The 21,262-nt window shown below is 36.3% G+C and overlaps 1 protein-coding gene and 2 non-coding genes across 4 annotated transcripts in view; all 3 read right to left on the minus strand.

Moving 5' to 3' along the window:
* Nucleotides 1–675: 675 nt before the first annotated feature.
* The window catches only part of NOP58 (NOP58 ribonucleoprotein), a 34,500-nt gene continuing 13,913 nt past the window's right edge, over nucleotides 676–21,262 (minus strand). For both annotated transcript variants that reach the window (XM_047084702.1, XM_047084703.1), the window contains 12 exons: nucleotides 19,871–19,992; nucleotides 17,529–17,665; nucleotides 13,104–13,168; nucleotides 12,009–12,143; nucleotides 10,707–10,852; nucleotides 9,664–9,790; nucleotides 8,133–8,296; nucleotides 6,474–6,608; nucleotides 6,220–6,281; nucleotides 4,378–4,511; nucleotides 1,370–1,539; nucleotides 676–942 (listed from right to left, as the gene is read on the minus strand). In XM_047084702.1, the coding sequence (XP_046940658.1) occupies nucleotides 892–942; nucleotides 1,370–1,539; nucleotides 4,378–4,511; nucleotides 6,220–6,281; nucleotides 6,474–6,608; nucleotides 8,133–8,296; nucleotides 9,664–9,790; nucleotides 10,707–10,852; nucleotides 12,009–12,143; nucleotides 13,104–13,168; nucleotides 17,529–17,665; nucleotides 19,871–19,992 (1,448 nt within the window). In that variant the 3' untranslated portion in view covers nucleotides 676–891. The remainder of the gene's footprint in view (nucleotides 943–1,369; nucleotides 1,540–4,377; nucleotides 4,512–6,219; nucleotides 6,282–6,473; nucleotides 6,609–8,132; nucleotides 8,297–9,663; nucleotides 9,791–10,706; nucleotides 10,853–12,008; nucleotides 12,144–13,103; nucleotides 13,169–17,528; nucleotides 17,666–19,870; nucleotides 19,993–21,262) is intronic.
* Nucleotides 9,427–9,510, minus strand: LOC124516850 (small nucleolar RNA SNORD11). Its single transcript, XR_006963239.1, has one exon. It is a non-coding gene; the product is annotated as a small nucleolar RNA SNORD11 (small nucleolar RNA).
* Nucleotides 10,570–10,651, minus strand: LOC124516852 (small nucleolar RNA SNORD11B). Its single transcript, XR_006963240.1, has one exon. It is a non-coding gene; the product is annotated as a small nucleolar RNA SNORD11B (small nucleolar RNA).

Below are 21,262 nucleotides of genomic sequence, written 5' to 3' on the forward strand. Positions count from 1 at the left end.
ACTAGGTGATATATTTAAGTGATGAACCACTAACTTCTACTCCTGAAACCATTCTCACACTATATGTTACACTAACTTGGATTTAAATAAAATTAAAAAACTAAAAATAAACTGTTTCTCTAATAAAAAAAAAAAAAAAAAGACTGTTCTTTGGTGTTCTGTATCTTGGTTTATACCCATGGACATTTTATTTTTGGTCTTGTTTTCTTGTTATTCCCCCATTCTTTACTATAAAATTACTTTGTGTTATCCTTTTAAAATTGTCAGTTTAGAAAAAAATTGCATCTATGATAATTACTTTGTTGCTCCATTCAGAACTCTGAAGTAAATAAAGTTTAGGAACACAATTTTTTCTTTCTGAAGAGATACAGAAAAGTTGTGCTCACTTAATTTAAAAATTTTGAACACAAAACACAGCTTTATTTAAATAAATACAGAGGCGGAAAAATAGGAGAAAAGGAGAAAAAGAGTCCGAAAAGGAAAAAAGAAACATTAGTGTGAGGCTCTCAAATTGGTCCATCTACATGATCTCCCAAAAGGCTAAGTTTCAAATTAACAAGTCACAACTCTCACTTCTCAGCTTTAATTATCAAAGCAATAACCATCAAATGCTAGATAGAATAAAGGGCCAAGGCTGTCTACCTAAAATACAGAGATCACAGAACTGCCTCAAAATACAAAGAAAATATTTTTATTTGTATAACAAAGACTCTAAGAAATGATAACATAATCAAATTATCAGAATTGGTGTCAAGACACAAATAGGTTTGGAAAGCTATAGATGATCAATCACTTTGTTTCATCCAACGTTCTCTCAATTGGAGAGCATCTCTGATATATTCCTGACTGAAGTGTGATGTATCCAGGTGATTCAAAGATGGTTCCCTTCAATTAGTCCTCATTATCTCTCTTTTTTTTCTTTTTCTTCTTTTTCTCTGGACTCTGAAAATAACCAACAAGAAGGATTTTGAAAGAGCTATAAATGTATGGGTAACAATAACTTTTCCTATAAGAACAAAGGAGATCTATTTTCCTTAAAAATAAATTTGGGTTAAAGATTAAAACCTAAAAATATAAAAACCACCTCTATGAAAGTGATCTTTAGCAAAAATATAAAAACAAAAAACCCCAAAAATATAAAACCAAAAGTGATCTGTAGCAAATCATATTCTTTCTTTCTCAAGGCAAACCTATTTTGCAATAAGATTCTATGTTTAGGAAATGGCTCTTTGTAAAAATATCATTTTTATTTTTACTATTCCATCATTGAAAACCGTAACTGCTTGCTCATTTCTGATAAAGAGAATAGAATAAAATACAGAGACCCTGTCCATACCAACAAAGTATTGGCAATTAAAAACAAACATACAGGAATTGCTGTGCTAGTGCACGGTTCTTCCTCGGAAAGTGGTTCCTCCTTAATGTGTTTCTTTTTGTCCTTTTTCTTCTTCTTCTTCACAGATGTCTCCTGTTCTTCCACCACTAGTACTCCTTCCTCTTCTTCCTCTTCTTCGGCTGCTACTGTTGTGGTTTCTTCAACTGAATGGGTTAAGTATAAAGACACAACAATTAACATTGTGTCAGACCTCACTTCCCCCACCCCAAACTTTTGGAATCTCACCTCCCCCCCCCATCATTCTGGTTAACTAGCCAATGTTTATTATAAAATTCTGTAAGTGGAAAGGTCCTTGGAACTCCTGCCTAGTCCATTAACTCTAACTTAAATGATATAAAGCTCAAAGAAATTTCTCATGAGATCAGGTAGCTACGTATAGAAATTAGGAATAAAACACATTGAAACTATTTTTGCAAACTGTCAATTATATTAGAAATGATTAAGAGTTTATGCTCCAGAGTTAGGACACTTGGGTTTATTCAACCTGGTGGGACCTGGAGAGTAAGTCATTTGACTTCTGTAAACTCGTATTACTCATCTGTAAAATTTAGTGATGTCTACCTCACTGAATGATAACTAGGACTTAATGTGATAATGTATAATACTTGGGGCATTAGAATGAGGACTCAATAATAGGTAGCTATCATTAGAAACTCATTCACCTTTAAGGGAAAAAAAAAGTCATTCACCAAAAATTCATTTAGCACCTACTAAATACCAGGTTGTATTCTACAATTTGAGATACAACAAGGCATAAAACAGACAAACTCCTTGTCCTTATATATCTTTTATTTTAGGAGTAGAGAAAAAATGCAAAATGATACAACTATACAATATTTTACACAGTAATCAGTGCTAAAGGTAAAAATAAAGCAGCAAGGGGAACATTGAAGAAGACAATGCGTATGGATAGTTTAGACAGGGCAGTCAGACAAACACCTGGAAGAAGCAAGGGAGTGAGTGAATGATGGAAAAATATTATCCTGAGGAAAATTTTTCCAGGTATAGAGAATAGCAAATGCTAAGGTTATTTTGGGAGAGAAGGGGAGTTGGCAGGTTTAAGGAATAAGGAGGCCAGTGTGGCTGCAGCAGAGTGAGCAAGGAGTAGGACTGAATCAGAGCTAATGGGTGTCACGGTGGCTGCTACATTAAGAACAGCAGTGGGGCGCCTGGGTGGCGCAGTCGGTTGGGCGTCCGACTTCAGCCAGGTCACGATCTCGCGGTCCGTGGGTTCGAGCCCCGCGTCAGGCTCTGCGCTGATGGCTCAGAGCCTGGAGCCTGTTTCCGATTCTGTGTCTCCTCTCTCTCTGCCCCTCCCCCGTTCATGCTCTGTCTCTCTCTGTCCCAAAAATAAATAAAAACGTTGAAAAAAAAAAAAAATTAAAAAAAAAAAAAAAAGCACAGCAGTGGTGGATATGACAAGTGGTTAGACTCTGGATATATATATATATATATATATATATATATATATATATTTTAATGTTTATTTATTTCTGAGACAAAGCATGAGTGGGGGAGGGGCAGAGAGAGAGGCATACACAGAATCCGAAGCAGGCTCCAGGCTCTGAGCTGTCAGCACAGAGCCCGACGCGGGGCTCGAACTCACAAACCGTGAGATCATGACCTGAGCTGAAGTCAGACAGCTAACCGACTGAGCCACCCAGGTGCCCCTGGATATATTTTCAAAGTAGAACTGATTTGAAAGGATTTGTTGCCAAAATAGGGGTGTGTGGCTGTTGACGGAGCATGCAACTCTTGATCTCGGGGTTTTAAGTATGAGCGCTATACTGGGTGTAGAGATTACTCAAAAATATAAGTTCTAAAAAAAAAAAAAAAAAAAAGGATTTGTTGCCAGAGTAGGTTTTCAAAGAGTGAAAGTTAAAGGCCAAAGCAACCAGAATTGCTATTTATAAGAAAAATAAATTGGAGAGCAACAGACTGAGAGTAACAAGGATCCACGAAAGTTCAAGTTTAAAAAGCTTACTGGATGGATATACAAGTGAAGTTACAATCCTGGAGTCTGGTGTTTCAAATGTTAATTAAGGGACCTAGGGATCACCTTACTGTTCAATAAGTAAACAGAAGTGTAGAAGCTGAATAACTTGTTTATGTTCTCTTCAGCCAGGGTAGGAATTCCCATTTGCTGATAGTATACTTTTGACCACTAAGGTATTTAGAAACCAAAAATTAAATCAGTCATTATTTTAATGCATGATACTCTTGTTGGACTAGTCTGTAGGCATTCAACACAAGAACTGCTAGTAAACAGAATTACTGGCTTATCAACTTTGCGAGACAGCCTAGTTCACTGGAGAGCACTTATTAAATATTACTGTAATGGCAGGCTACCCAATGTTATTACTATAGTCCGTTCTATGTAACAGAAACAATGAAGAAAACCACTGCTGTGAATTCTACCCTTAACTATATAACAAAAATACTTCAATAACGTAGAAACCATAAGCATTTTTTAATGTTTTAAGCTATTCTCAAAATAGCTCACGTGGTAGTTAACTAAAGTTTGGTACACTTAGCACAATACAGGATTCCACATATTGAAAGAAATGCTTCTCACATTCCTCTATGAAGTCTGATTATATCTAACAGTACCTGAACTATTCCCAGAGAACATGGCAGCTTATTAAAACACCATTAGCTTTCAATATGGGTGATTTTACAATAAAGTTCAGTGGCATGTACTTTCCCAAGATTTCTGAAGTCTGTCTTTCTTAAAAAATAATATAGGGGTGCCCGGGTGGCTCAGTCGGTTAAGCATCCAATTTCGGCTCAGGTCATGATCTCATGGTTCATGGGTTTGAGCTCCGTGTTGAGCTGTGCTGACAGCTCAAGAGCCTAGAGCCTGCTTCAGATTCTGTGTCTCCCTGTCACTCTGCCCCTTCCCCACTTGCATGTGCGCTCTCTCTCAGAAATAAATAAACATTAAAAAATATATAAAGAACATTCAAAAAATTTAAACTGACCTTTAATTTTAACCTTGGCTTTTTTTGCCTTCTTTTCAATAATTTCATCCTCTTTATCTACCTGTTCTATCTTGCGTTTCTTAGAACAGGTTGGGAGTGTGGAGTCACCAGAAGGATCATATGTCTTCACTTCACTGAAAGAGCCAAATTATAGAAAATTTCTACAAATACTTGTATGAAATAATTCTAAACAGATTTAAAGGAAATACTAGTAGATAATACTTACATAAGCATACAATGCTGTTTTACTTTAGTGGCGGTGGGGCAGTTTATGAAAACTAATAGTTCCCAAAAGGTAAAGAGTTTTTACTATTTTCCAAGCAGATCAATCAGACTTCAAGAGAAGTGGGGAACTAAAATGAATTTTGGTTTAGTAATCAATGTAGTGACTATGGTACAGAAAAACATTCAATCAGTATGGGGAAAGATGGAAAAAAAATCTCTTTATACCAAATGACTTCTAGAAAGGAAAAATTGAAGCAATTCAAGTTTTAGAACATAGGGCAATTCAATGAAAACAACAACAACAAAACAGAAAACCCACAAAAAACCTAATCAAGTTAATACAAAAGACTTCATCACAAAATCCCAAAAGGTAGAACAAGCAGGGATACATATGGATAAACATTCCCTAAATAAGGCAACATTTGCTTTCGCTCTAATGTAGCAGAAAGAAAAAACTGAAGTACTAAGTGCCTAAGAACTAAACCTCATAATTGGTGCTTTAAGACCATGTGTTTAAAGTCCTAAGATCATGTGTTTAAAGTCCCATGGTATGGGAATATTAAAAAATTGTTCAAAACAAGCTAATGAATGTTTCATTTTTTAAATTGTAGACTTGTGGCTGTTTAATTTTTATAGATTAAAAACATTTAGAATTTAAAGAACAAAGATCCACACTTATCAACTAAACACATCAAATTAGACCTTGAACAGAATAAAGGAAAACAATTTTTCTAAATGTGTACACTTACAGACATATGAATATATATGGTAAGATGTTATGGTATTTTGTTCTCCTTGCCCATTTAGAGTTTAAAATTTTACTATTAAAATTCTTAGAAGGGTTACAAGAGTCCTAATGGAATTTATGGGTTAATGACGAGAAACATTTTAAAGGCTCCTGATACATACTGTCAAACTGCTTCCCAGAAAAGTTGTACCACTCTCTAGTTCCATCATCACAACCTTATCAGTGTTGAACATTACCTCAAATAACAAGCAAAATACCTCTCCCTACACGTATCTTTTGTTAATTTCATGGTGGTCTGAATACTTTACTATGCCTCTTAGCTAGTTTTAGACTTTTCTGTCTTTACATCTGAAAATGAACAAGTTAAATATTAAGAAGAAAAAAAGCCAAGGGGTGCCTGGCTGATCAGTCAAAGGAGTATGCAAATCTGGATCTCACAGTCTTGAGTTTGAGCCCACGTTGGGTATAGAAAGCCAAAACAAGTATGCTATATGTGTACTTAGTACAACAATGTAAAAATATGTATATGATTAAAAATTGGGGGGTGACTGGGTGGCTCAGTCAGTTAAGCATTCGACTCTTGATTTCGGCTCAGGTCATCATTGCACAGGTTCGTGGGATTGAGCCCTGCACTGGGCAGCATGGAACCTGCTTGGGATTCTCTCTCCCTCTCCCCCTTCCCACACTCTCTCTCTCCCTTAAGAATAATATAAAGTTAAAAAAAAAAAAAAGTAAATATGGAAACTGTAAGGAGCAAAGAAACAATTAGAGACATTGAGGTGTTTACGTTTATAATAAAAAAGTGCTGTCAAAAATTATAATTTAAATAAGCAGAAACTGTTCATCCATCCTCCCCCAAACGTACTCACCTTTTATGTTCGTATTTTTCTGTTTTTGCTAATGCTTTTCCTGTTCCACTTATTTTCCTTATCTAAGAAAAGATATCAATTTTTGGTAAATATAAGGGAAATTGTTAACAGCAGAAACAAAAAATGTTGTTAGATATGCTGAAATGTTTCATAAATAAAGCTGCTTAGGTGAAATAATTAAGTACATACACTTGAAGTTTATTAATTTTTGATAGCTAACACTTCTGCAATAATAGGCAGGATGTGGTTCTTACCCCTCTATCTTCCAAGGTCCTCAACCTGGCCTCTAATTTGGCTCTGTTCTCAATTCCCATTGCAGAACTGGAATCTTCACCAAAAGCATCATACCGGATAGCCAAAACAGTTTTGGCTGCCAGCATTCGAGAAATCTAAAAGAGAACTTGAAGTTAGAGGCATTCAAACTATATTCCAAGTTGAGATATAAAAATCCTCAATAAGTTATCTATGAGAAAACTAGAGCAAGTCATGAACTCAATCATTCACTCTAGGATTTTTCCAAATCAGGAATTAGAAAAGTATTATAAAATCATACAACTCAAGAAACCTATCTTATATCTGAATCTCTGCCACCATATAATGGGTAACTGGTTACATACACAACTACATTCGTTTTGGTGGAAAAAAGTATCTTGTAGTTCATATCTAAAATGAGCTCAAGCTGGAGAGGATGTGGAGAAACGGGAACCCTCTTGCACTGTTGGTGGGAATGCAAACTGATGCAGCTGCTCTGGAAAACAGTGTGGAGGTTCCTCAAAAAATTAAAAAATAGATCTACCCTATGACCCAGCAATAGCACTGCTAGGAATTTACCCAAGGGATACAGGAGTGCTGATGCACAGGGGCACTTGTACCCCAATGTTTATAGCAGCACTTTCAACAACAGCCAAATTATGGAAAGAGCCTAAATGTCCATCTACATCAACTGATGAATAGATAAAGAAGATGTGGTTTATATATACATTGGAATACTACTTGGCAATGAGAAAGAATGAAATCTGGCCATTTGTAGCAATGTGGATGGAACTGGAGAGTGTTATGCTAAGTGAAATAAGTCAGGCAGAGAAAGATAGATACTGTATGTTTTCACTCATATGTGGATCCTGAGAAACTCAACAGAAGACCAGGGAAGGGTGGGGATAGGGGGAAAAAAAAGTTAGAGAGGGAAGGAGACAAACCATAAGAGACTCTTAAATACTGAGAACAAACTGAGGGTTGATGGGGTGTGGGGGAGAGGGGAAAGTGGGTGATGGGCATTGAGGAGGGCACTTGTTGGGATGAGCACTGGGTGTTGTATGGAAACCAATTTGACAGTAAATTACATATATAAAAAATAAGATAAAAAAATAAAATGAGCCCAAACTGCTCTTCTAATGTCTTCTTTTAATTTCTACTCAGTGACCTTAGTTCTATATTAAGAGGTAATCCAGAAAACGTGTAGCCCCCTTTTTTGGCTAATTAACACTTTACCAACCTCCTTCTTCTATCTGCTCTGAATTTTATAAAATTTCAGTTTCTATTAAATTACGTATCCTACCAAAAACCTTGAAAGTACTTAGTTGGTTTAAGATTCAGCTTTCTCATCTGTAAAACAGAGATACCTACTTCTCATAGGTAGTTGTTTTTTTTTTTTAAAGTAAACTCTACACCCAACAAGGGGTTTGGAACTCATGGCCCCACAATCAAGAGGTCCATGCTCTACTGACTAAGTCAGCCAGGAGCCCTGAGTACACTTTCAGTGTATAGAAGTGCTTTTTAAAAAGCTCAAGAATTCACCATTCTCTATTTAATGAAAAGAAGTAGTAGAAAGATTTATTGCATATTACAGAGTAGAATATGGGTTATTTAGAGGAAAAAAAAGAAAAACGACCCACCTCAGGAGAACTGTAACTCACCTTTCCTTTGTGTTTGGGACTTGTTTGGCCTACAAGTGAAGCATGATAAATGAGTCCATACTTTGGAGTATCTCGTCTAGACTTGAGGGCTCTGAAGAGTGCCTTTTCTGCTCCAAGAATCTGAACTGTAGAAGCTGCGTGTTTGGCCAAATTCAAAAGAGAACCTTCAAAAGAAAAGAGGTAGTTACAAGGAATGCAATTCCAAGTATTTGAAAGTTCCATGTATTTAACACAAGACATATAGTCTAAGTATTTACAGCCACTACAGTAAATAAAAATAATTCAGATTCTATATAGTCTGGGATTCCCTAAAAAGCTTAAGCATTTGTGATTCATCCATGTAGCACCATGGGCAGAAGTTTGTAATGAATGCTTACGGTAACTGAAGGTTAAGACTATCAGTTCAATTATACTTATTTGCCTGAGAGACGGTATTACTATTCCACATTCCATCACCATACCACAGGGGATGATTTTGGACATCAAATATTCTACTTTTAGAGATGAAAAAAATATACAAATAAATGGAAACTCTCAGGACATCTCAGTAGTAGAACTATGTGATAATCTTCTCACACTTTATTTACCTCTGTTGTTTAAGATATGGAGATGGAGATACACTTATATAAGTATAATCGGGTACTAAAAGGTGCTGGTTTGTTAAATTTATTACACAGATTTCGTAAGAACACACCCCCAACATTAATGCTCAACCACACAATACATATTTAAAATTAAAAACATACTTCTGTTAATCCCTCTATCTCTTACAACAAAAGGTTAGCTAAGCCTATGAAATTTCATATGTAGACAACAAAACCTGCCAGATGATCCCAACCTTGCAGCTGAAGGTATCTGAATGGCATATTTGTCTATTTAATGATGCAGTTACAGGAGCTATTCTAGTTTAGACATGGTGACAGATGATATGTTAAGATCTTCTGTGATGGATTATACTCCAATAATATAACGAGCTAGTAATTCACTCTATTTGCAACTATTCAATTTTGTAGCATACCTTCTTTGTAAAATTACTATATACATGTTTGAAGTTTTATGATAAATTATTAAAAATATTTTGCACGTCAAATATATCAAAATAGCGTATTTTAAAATAGCATATTTAATAGTGAACCAAATTCTCAATCAAGCATATATATCAACCCTTGTGATAACTATTCCTACTTTAATCTGATGAGTTTTTAGTATCAGGAAATATTAACTGATTTCATCCTCCTACACTTCATCTGAATATTCTAATTAATGGTAACAAACTTCTGAAAATGGACCATAAGTGTCTCAGAAGAGGTAGTGACTAAAGATGCCTTCATTATCCAAAAGGAAATCAGGCATACAAATTAGAATCATCATTGAACACTTACTTGGTCCTTGGTTCTCCCCAGTATATTTTCTACTTCTATTTTTTACCAAAAATTTCTAATAAATGTAATTTGAAGAGTAAAAAATAATCCTAGTAGAAAATAACTCAACTCTAAATATTCCTATTTACCAGTCACATTAAAATCATCACCTGCATGAGCAATGAGCCGTGCTCCCACTAATTCCCCAACCATGACTGTAACATTCGGTGCAATGGCCATCATTCGATTTTGTAGATATTCATAGAGCTGGGTTCTATACTCTGAGATTTCAATTACCTAGTATAAAGAACAAAGTGGATATGTCATAAATGATCTGAGTAAAAATTATATAAAAACCACCGTCTGAAACATTACAGTCCTTCCTAAATTATCACAGAACAGCTGTGCAATCCTCGGAAAATGAACCACTCCTTACTTCAGTTTCTCATTTTAATACATATTTTATGAGATAATAAATGTAAACCTAATACGCTGCCTAAAAATGTTAGTCAACTATTAATTTGGTTAAGTGCTCAGCTTTGCCTCAGGTCATGACCTCATGGTTTGGGAGTTCAAGCCCTGCATCGGGCTCTGCGCTGACAGAGCAAAGCCTGCTTCAGATCCTCTGTCCCCCTCTCTTTCTGCCTCTTCCCTGTTCATGCTCTCTCTCAAAAACATACATTAAAAAAAACAAAAACAAACAAAAACTCCAAGGGCTAGACATTGTGTCATCCTCTTTGGTACTTTTTTTTTTTTTTTTAAGATTTTGTTTTTAAATAATCTCTGTACCCAACATGGGGCTAGACTTTAAACCCTGAGATTAAAAGTCACGTGCTCTATCAACTAAGCCAGCCAAGTGCCCCTTCTTTGTGATTCTTGTTTAACTATCTCCAAATGGGCAAAAAGGGGCTCCAGGCTACAAACAGAGCTGGAATTAAATAATTCAAACTGTAATTCTCTGTCTTCTTAATGGATTTATAATTCATTATCCAGACAATGCCAACAATACAAATAAATTAGATGGTGTTCTATTAACTTTACTTCAGTATTATTTCCCCCACTAAGTATATAAATCAAGATGGCATCAGATGAGATAGTGACTGAACACCCTCATATTTGTCAGGTGATTAGTAAATTTAAACATCATCATTGCCATCAGAAAATTATTACATAGCTGGTTCCAACACAACTAGTTTCTCCATGTATAGTTTACCTGAGTGCAGAGATGTAGAATATTGCAAATATCTTCTTCTGAAACCTCTGTTCCCATTGATATCTCTGCAGCTGCTTTCACTTCTGCTTCAACTTCCTCTGGCAGTAATTCAGAAAGTTTAGCTGAGGCATAATTCTTCCTGTCGCCTATGGAATGTTTGCAGAGGATGAGGAAGAATCACTCTTCAACAAATTATATAAAACCCAAATAGTAACAAAACAAAACAAAACAAAACAAAACAAAACAAAACAAAACAAAAGGTAGAAATAAGCCAATGAAAAGGGTACCTAAACAAAACAAAAAGCAAACAAGTCTGACCTGGATATTTTTCTTATGTAAAGGCTTAATTTTAGAGCTTAAAATCTCTCCCCACATTTCTATTCAAAAAAAATATGACTTAGATAAAAACAAAATACCCCATGAAATAGAACTGATAATATTGTGACAATTTGTAGCCAAGGTTTCATTAAAGCCAGCGCCATGAATTCTTGCGGTGGTAATATGGTAATATAACATGAACCTGGTAAGTCCTATTTATCAACAATGCCCAAGCCCCTCTACTAATATTACTATACTATTAATATAGAATACAACAGTAACAGCATAGACAGCATACTAGTTTTATTATTAATATAATGCACGATATTCGAAGTCTACAGTTGTTCGTATTAATGGCAAATTCACTATGAGATATATTCATCTGAAGATGCCATTTTCAGAAAAACCAAATTAGAGGGGCATCTGGGTGGTTCAGTTCGTTGAGTACCTGACTCTTGATTTTGGCTCAGGTCATGATCTTACAGTTTGTGTCAGGTCATGATTTTACAGTTTGTGGGTTTGAGCCCTGCACTGGGCTCTGTGCTGTAAGTGTGGAGCCTGCTTGGAATTCTCTCTCATTCCCCATCTCTCTGCCCCTCCCCAGGTTGTGCTCGCTTGTGTTCTCTCTCTCAAAATAAATAAATGAACTTAAAAAAAGAAGAAAGAAAGAAAGAAAGAAAGAAAGAAAGAAAGAAAGAAAGAGAGAGAGAGAGAGAGAGAGAAGAAAGAAAGAAAGAAAGAAAGAAAGAAAGAAAGAAAGAAAGAAAAGGAAAAACCAAATTAGAGAATGATGCTCTGTTGTACAGGCCATCAAAATCACAGATAACTGTATCTGAATTCTAACAGACACTAAGATCACTACACTCCCAAACACATAAAAGTCATAAGGAACTCTGGGAAGCTCAAGGAAAAAGCATTACTATAAACTCATATTTTTGGATGCAAATAATTATTTTCAATGCCTTAAAAGATAAAGTTACTCACCAACTTTCTGTAAACACTTGCAGTATGTCAAATTATCTGAAATAATTTTTCCTAATTCAGGAAAATGCCAGCCATACCATTCTCTACACCGCATAATGTAGTTGTTTAGTTCTTTATCTAGATCATCTAACAAGGCTGCAGGAGATTAAGATGGAAAAGAAAAGAACTTTTAAAAAGGCTTTGAAAAACTGTGGTAAAATATACATAAAATTTACTATTTTAACCATTTTCAAGTGTAGGTTTCAGTGGCATCAAGTACATTCACAATGTTGAGCAACAGTCACCCACTATCCATTTCTAGAACTCTTTCATCATACCAAATGGAAACTCTGCACCCAATAAATAACACACCATCCTCTCCTCCTCCCATCTCCTGGTTATCTCTTCTACTTCCATTCTCTATGAACTTGCCTGTTTTAGGTACCTCATAAGTGGAACCACACAATAGTAATGTTTTTTTGTGTGGTTTATTTCTCCTAGCAGGTTTTCAAAACTCATATAACATGTTGTAACATGTATTAGAACTTCATTCCTTCTTAAAGATAAATAATAATCCATTGTGTGTATGTATTCCATTTTGTTTACCCATTCATCTGTTAATGGGTATATGGGTTGTTTCCATCTTTTGGCTATTGTGAATAACGCTACAGTGAACGCAGATGTATATATACCTGTGAGTATCTGCTTTCAATTCTTTGGAGTATATACCCAGAAATGCAATTGCCATTTAAAGGGATTTTTAAAACTAGAAACTGTTAAGAATGTGATGTTTTCAAAATTCATTTAATGACTTAGGAAAACGACCTATTACAAAGCCAAGTAAAAAAAGCACAATGCAATAGATCCTACTTAGTCATTTACTTCACGGAAAAACACACATCTGTTAACATCACTAGTGTTAATTCACGTTATTTCTACCTAGTTAAATTATGGGTGGTTTTCCTTCTCAATTCTGCATTTTCTAGTTTCTCTACTTCATTACTAAAAATTCTAACTGATCTCCTTTCCCTTCCTCAAGTGCTAACATTACAAAAAATACAGTTTTAACAGGAGGAAAAAGTCATAAGGATTAGGCCTCCCATGGATTATACTTACAAATTGCCTGAACAATCATGGTATCCACTTTATCAGCACTAAATTTCAATCTATATCGGGACAAGCTGGGGATAAAAGGGAAAAATAAGAAATTACTGACAGCATCTATGAAAAGAACTAACAGCTTAAAAAATTGTTTAAAACCAATCCCCTCTTCTTGGAGCTGCATTATTTTAATTTTCCCAGCATGAGAAAATCAGTTGAACAAGAATACAATATGCAAAATCAGGGGCGCCTGGGTGTCTCAGTCAGTTTAAGCATCCAACTCTTGGTTTCGGCTCAGATTGTGATCTCATGGTTCCTGGGTTCGAGCCCCAGGTCAGTGCAGAGCCTGCTTGGGATTCTCTCTCTACCCCTGCCCCACCCATGATCTTTCAAAATAAATAAAACAAACAGAATGTAATTATGCAAAACCAGGAAATACACATTTAAATTTTTTAATGTTTATTTATTTTTGAGAGACAGAGAGACAGAGAAAGAGCATGAGCCAACAGAGTGCGTGAGATCATGACCTGAGCTGAAGTCACTTAACAGACTCACTTAACTGAGCTACTCAAGAGCAACGTGGAAATACACATTTAAAAAGAAAATACATCTGTCCTGCTATAACGTATATTTCAGAAACATGAATTAATTTATGACAGACAAAAAGGATGATGCTGTGCAATGCAAGTCATATTGGCTCATACATGATTTTTACAAGGTATCAATGCTTTATACCAGTAGGTAAATAAAAGTACAGCACTGTTAACACCTGAAAACAGAAAGCCATGGAGGAACAAAATTGTGCATAAGGATTTTTTTAAATTTTACTTATATTTATTTATTCTTATGTTTTGTCTCCCTCCCTGTTTTTATATTATTTTTGCTTTCCCTCCCTTATGTTCATGTTTTGTATCTTGAAGTCCTCATAAGAGTGAAGTCATATATTTGTCTTTCTCTAATTTCATTTAGCTTAATACCCTCTAGTTTCATCCATAGTTGCAAATGACAAGATCTCATTCTTTTTGATTGCTGAGTAAAATTCCATTGTGTGTGTACACACACACACATCCATCAATGGACATCTGGGCTCTTTCCATACTTTGGCTATTGTGGATAGAGCTACTATAAACATTGGGGTGCACATGTCCCTTTAAAACAGCTCACCTGTATCCCCTGGATAAACACCTAGTAGTGCAATTGCTGGGTCGTAGGGTAGTTCTATTTTCAATTTTTTAAAAAATCTCCATACTATTTTCCAGAGTGGCTGTACCGGTTTGCATTCCCACCAGCAGTATACAAGGGTTCCTCTTTTTCCACATCCTCACCAACATCTGTTGTTGCCTGAGTTGTTATTGTTAGCCATTCTGACAGGTGTCAGGTGGTACTTCATTGTGGTTTTGATTTGTACTTCCCTGATGATGAGTGATGTTGAGCATGTTTTCATGTGTTGGTTGGCCATCTGGATGTCTTCTTTGGAGAAGTGTCTATTCATGTCTCTTGCCCATTTCTTCACTGGATTATTTGCTTTTTGGGTGTTGAGTTTGATATGTTCTTTATAGATTTTGGATACTAACCCTTTATCTGATATATCGTTTCAAGTATCTTCTCCCATTCTGTCAATTGCCTTTTAGTTTTGCGGTTTACTCCGCTGTGCAGAAGCTTTTTATTTTGATGAGGTCCCAATAGTTCATTTTTGCTTTTGTTTCCCTTGCCTCCAGAGTCATGTTCAGCAAGAAGTTGCTGTGACCAAGACCAAAGAGGTTTTTGCCTGCTTTCTCTTTGAGGATTTTGATGGCTTCGTCTTACATTTAGGTCTTTCATCCATTTTGAGTTTATTTTTGTGTATGTTGTAGGAAAGTGGTCCAGGTTCATTTTTCTGCATGTCGCTGTCCAGTTTTCCCAGCACCACTTGCTGAAGAAACTGTCTTTATTCCATTCGATATTGTTTCGTGCTTTGTCAAAGATTAGCTGGCCATACGTTTTGTGTCCATTTCTGGGCTCTCTATTCTGTTCCATTGATCTGAGTGTCTGTTTTTGTGTCAGTACCATACTGTCTTGATGATTACAGCTTTGTCATACAGTTTGAAGTATGGGATTGTGATGCCTCCAGCTTTGGTTTTCTTTTTCAAGACTGCTTTGGCTATTTGGGGTCTTTTCTGGTTCCATACAAATTTCAGGATTGTTTGTTCTAGCTCTGTGAAGAACACTGGTGTTATTTTGATAGGATTGCCATAAGGGTTTCTTAATCTTGGCACTGTTAACAATGTGGGCCAGATAATTCTTTGCTGTAGGGGCCTATTCTGTGTAGAGTGGATGTTTAGCAATATCCCTGGCCTCTACCCATTGTTAGACCTGAACCCGTATGTCACAACCAAAAATATCTCTAGACACTACCAAATTTCCTCTACGGGATATTTAATTGCCCCTGATTGAGAACCACTACTGTTATACAATGTCAACTAATCAAAAGCTTGTATCTTGACTCAGTTTAGCTAGTAATGTTCTTTTAAAAATGCTTATTACATAGGGGCACCTTGGTGGCTCAGTCAGTTGAGCATCTTGATTCCTGACTTCAGCTCAGGCAGTGATATCACAGTAAGTCCTGAGATACAGCCACTCGCACGCCACAGTAAGTGAAGCTGGCTCCAGAGTCTTTCTCCCTCTACCCCTCCCCACAACCTCACACGTGCTTGCTCTCTCCCTCTACCCCTCCCCACAACCTCACACGTGCTTGCTCTCTCTCGCTCAAAAAAAAAAATGCTTGTTACAAAGTTCTTCTTGACTTTTATGTATTTTTTTCATCTCCGTAACTCAGTAGCTTTAACCCTTTCATTGATTTATGCTATGTTTTGTTCAAAGGTACAGATCTCTGTTTATAGTATTATTCCTTTTATATAAATTTAACGTGTCTTTTTAACTGTATTAACACATAGAGCTTTTTTTAAAAGTTTATTTTGAGACAGCACTAATGGGGGAGGGGCAGAGAGAGGAGACAGACAGACACAGAATCCAAAGCAGGCTCCAGGCTCCAAGCCATCAGCCCAGAGCCCGACGCTAGGCTTGAACTCATGAAATGTGAGATCGTGACCTGAGCCAAAAGGACACTTAACCAACTGAGCCAGCCAGGATTACAGGGCTATTTTTGATAGTGCTCTGGTTATAAAGTTGCATAGATTCTGAGTAGTCTACCTTTAATCGTATCAATTCTTCACCAAAAAATCCTGATAGTTTAGTACAATTTCACAATATGCCGAGCTTTTCAGGAAAACATACCACAGTAAAACAGAAATGCCTGTTCTTTTTTTTTTTAATGTTTATTTATTTTATTGTTTAAAATTTATTTATTTTTTTTAATATATGAAATTTATTGTCAAATTGGTTTCCATACAACACCCAGTGCTCATCCCAAAAAGTGCCCTCCTCAATACCCATCACCCACCCTCCCCTCCCTCCCACCCCCCATCAACCCTCAGTTTGTTCTCAGTTTTTAACAGTCTCTTATGCTTTGGCTCTCTCCCACTCTAACCTCTTTTTTTTTTTTTCCCCTTCCCCTCCCCCATGGGTTTCTGTTAAATTTCTCAGGATCCACATAAGAGTGAAACCATATGGTATCTGTCTTTCTCTGTATGGCTTATTTCACTTAGCATCACACTTTCCAGTTCCATCCACGTTGCTACAAAAGGCCATATTTCATTTTTTTTCTCATGCCACGTAGTATTCCATTGTGTATATAAACCACAATTTCTTTATCCATTCATCAGTTGATGGACATTTAGGCTCTGTCCATCATTTGGCTATTGTTGAGAGTGCTGCTATAAACATTGGGGTACAAGTGCCCCTCTGCATCAGTACTCCTGTATCCCTTGGATAAATTCCTAGCAGTGCTATTGCTGGGTCATAGGGTAGGTCTATTTTTAATTTTCTGAGGAACCTCCACACTGCTTTCCAGAGCGGCTGCACCAATTTGCAAGAAATGCCTGTTCTAATGGACCTCTGGTTAAACATGATAGGACAATGTGCTTCTCTTTGCCTTATTATAAAAATTCAATTAAAATCAGTAAAACAAGCAACACAGATACACAGCAGACCATAGCAGGTAAGAAAGTTCAGGAAGATGAAGACGGAGGGATAGCAAATGATTCAGCAGATATCAGAGAAAAGAAAAAAGAGAAAGCCCAAGTATTGTGGGACCCAATGCTCAGAAGGCAGAGAATGCTTATGATGAGGACTGCCTGGTTTCCAGCCCTGGCTTTGTCACTTACCAGATAACTGACTTTGGGCATCAGATTCATCTATAAAACGAGGATACTACTACTACTACTACCTTCCTCATAAAATTATTATGAGAATTAAATTAGTATTTACAATATCGTTAAACCAGTGCAACATAATTGCTTATTAAACAGAAATAAGCGGACTTTGTTTTCCAGTAAATCTCACCTGTGTGCCAATCCAAGACACATAGCTGCCATTTCACGTGGTTCTACTCCAGGGATTAATCCATCCATCTGGGAACGAATTCCTCTCATAAGTTCATTAACAACAGGACTATGGATACAACTGAGATTCAGCTTTTCCTGTAAGAATAAGAATATCTATCTGTATTAAGTTCCTAAAACCATTTAATTATTAAAATAGAACAGATTTAAATATATATTTCTCAGTTTCTTAAAAAGCAGTTTCTAGTGTGTGGGGAGAACACCAAATGCAGATTTAAAGAATTTTTTTTAATATTTATTTTTGAAAAAGAGAGTATGTGAGCAGGGGAAGGGTAGAGAGAGAGGGAGACACAGAATTTGAAGTAGGCTCCAGGCTCTAGCTGTCAGCACAATGACCAACAGAGGGCTGGAACTCATCAGGCTGGGCTCAAACTCACAGACCGAGAGATCATGACCTGAGCTGAAGTTGGATGCTTAACTAAGTAAGTCACCTAGGGCCCCCAGACTTTTTTGACATGGTCCAGTACTATAAATGTACTTTCTCTTCCTTACGATTCTTCTCTTTGTAAAAAATATTTTATTTAAGTAATCTCTATACCCAACATGGGTCTCAAACTCACAATCCCAAGATCAAGAATTGCATGCTCCACCTACTGAGACAGCCAGGCGCTCCCAATTTTCTTAGTAACATTCTTTCCTCTAGCTTACTTTATTCTAAGAATACAGTATCTAATACGTGTTGACATACAGTATATGGGTTAATAAACTATGTATGTCATTGGTAAGACTTCTGATCAACAGTAGGCTTTTAGTAGTAAAATTTTGGGGGAGTCAAGTTATACACAGATTTCTGACTGTGTGTGCATGTGTAGGGGGGAAGGGTTGGCACCCCAACGCCTAAGTTGTTCAAGGGTTTACTATACAATTTTTTTACACACACACCTCCACACATTAATAAATTTTGTTCTGCACCCATTCATTTCTTTTCACTTTGCATTGTATTTGGTATTCAATTCAATAATTCATTGTATTGTGCTAGTTTATCCAATGCAAATAATGACATGCATGCAAAATTAGATGTATTACATCATGTTTAAGAAACAAATATTTGGTATGTATGAGTGATCTTCAGTGTAAGTTTTTAAAACAGAGAAACTGAAAAGAAAAAAATAAAAATACCCATAATCCCACCATTCAACAATTTCTTCTGTACTATGCTAAAATCTAATGTTTTCAACAGAAAATTATAAACACTTGTGGGCACACCAAAGAATGAAGATAGAGATTGACATCATCACAGAAAACTTCATTACTTACCAGACAGTGTTAGAAATTCATTTAATTGAACTTCTTAAATTCACAATCCTGGACAAAAAACCCCCTCAAATCTACTTAGCATTTTCTTACCTAAAAAGACCTATATAACACGGGGTGCCTGGGTGGCTCAGTCAGTTGAGCATCTGACTCTGGCTCAGGTCATGATCTCATGGTTCATGGGTTCGAGCCCCATATCGGGCTTGCTGCTGTAAGCGCAGAGTCCACTTAGGATCTTCTGTCCCTCTCTCTTTGCCCCTCCCCAACTCGCACACGTGCACTCTCTCAAAAATAAGTAAAACAGTAAAAAAACAAAAACAAAAAAATGAAAAAAAAAAACACAAAACCCTACAACATAATATAAACCTTACTTCAAGAATTAGAGGTATAGAACACCTGGCTGGCTCAGTTGGAAGGAGCACAGAGGGTCTTGATCTCAGGGTTGTGAGTTCAAGTCCCATGTTGAGAGTAGAGATTACTTAAATAAACAAACTTAAAAAAACCCAAAAAACAGAGGTATATTCACAGACACAATAATTAACCTGTCACTGTAAGATCTACAATAACCACTGAAGATCAAACTATTGCAACCGGCTCTCAAACTCTTCTTTTCGTTCTTGGGAGCCCATTTTTCCACTATTTCTACCAATCTCTAGAAACGCTACCCCCTGCTAAAGTTTTCTAATAAACACACACACTCAAAAGAAATGTCATGTTTCCATTTCTGTTGAAAGAAAAAGAAATGTGGCTGAACAAAGACATGGCAGGATACAGTGTTAACAGATTATCTCTGGGCAGCAAGATTAAAGCTATTTTTTTTTTTAATCATTTTAGGGGTATCAATATTTTCTACAATGACCAGGCATTACTTTTATATGCTTAGTACATATTGGAAATCAATTATTCTATAGGTAAAGGAGAAAAGATCAAGTATGAGAACTTAAAACAACCAACTCAATGCAAAGCCAAGTCTTTGTAGTTGCTAAGCTGTATGGTGAACTCTGATTAGCAGGCATGAAAAAAAATTACCTTTATGACCCCTCCTAGTTTAGCATCAGCTACAGCCAAGGGTTCATGAGCTTCTTTTACTATTTTCTTCAGAACTTTCTTCAGCTGCTTATTGATTTTGCCCTCCATCAGAGCTGTAAATGCTTTTGAGGAAAAAAAAAAAAAAAATCAAAAGAATTCTCAAGTTTCTAATTTTAAGAACTTAAGCTCTCATTTAAACTTAAAAGATAAAGCAAAATAAACACTTCCTTTTACCTTTCAAAAAGGGTGAATTTAACATTACTTCTAAAATGAAATGACAAATGTAAAAAACACTGAAGGAGTTACACATTTGAATTTCATCTGATCTTCCCACCCCCATTTCAGCTCTAGAATTGGGAATTAAAGTAGAACCAACATTCCTTTCCCTATGTAATAGGAAATCTACTCTTGAACTCAGAGCTAAAATCATAAAACGTTAGAAACAATCTATTCTGGAATCAAAAGTAAATTCCCTTTCCTATATCATTATAAACAAACTGGCCTGTAAAAGGAGTATATTCATTTGGAAGGTCCTGCTGCGGGGTAAGGATGTCTGAGTGGAGGGCTTTTGCTAATCCTGATTCAGATACGTCATCAGGCCTCTGCTTGTAAACCTCCAGTGATGGGGAATTCCCCACTAAAGACAGCCTCTTCAATTTGAGACTGCTTTCATTTTTGGAAGGTTCTAAATCTGCTAATTTATAAGTCTCACTGTTCTTTAGGCTTACACTTAGATCTTCTGGACCCACATGGACTGACACCTCCTGTTATCTGTGATGGTTCTGGCTGAATTTAAAGTACTCCTGGCAGGAAGGAATTCTGTCACAATTTCTAAGGCCAGGCAATTTATGCTTTATCAGCCAGGTATCTGCTCTTTCCTGACCACATCTCCATCCATTTGAATTACAAGTCCATTTCACCTGTTGTCTGGGAAGATGAAAGGTGAGGACAAAAATCATCTGGCTACCATTAAGCTCTTACAGAGGTTGAGACACTCTAAGAAGTTGAGACTCAAGCTATTTTTGTTAGGTTCCAACCATACTGTACAATACTGACTCCTTATGATCTGCCTTTCTAATAGGAGTTATCTTACTTGCTTTTATAATTAAAAAATTTCAACTTCCAGCTTCTATTCTCAATCTTGCATACCATCATTTATGCTTAGATTTATCTTCCCTTTATTATGAGAAAACCTGTTAATTACTTTTCATAATATGTATTTTTTTGTTAAGTTTATTTTTGAGACCAAGGGAGACAGTGTAGGGAGGAGGAGAGAGGGAGAGAGAATCCCAAGCACGCTGTGTGCTATCAGTAAGAACCCTGATGGAGAGCTCGATCTGGGCCGCCCCTGTAATATGTACTTTTATTTTTATTTATTTTTTTAATGTTTAT

The sequence above is a fragment of the Lynx rufus genome, unplaced genomic scaffold (assembly GCF_022079265.1).
Source record: "Lynx rufus isolate CCGP_SWC_20201006 ecotype Redwood Valley unplaced genomic scaffold, mLynRuf1.p SCAF_2, whole genome shotgun sequence".
Classification (NCBI taxonomy): domain Eukaryota; kingdom Metazoa; phylum Chordata; class Mammalia; order Carnivora; family Felidae; genus Lynx; species Lynx rufus.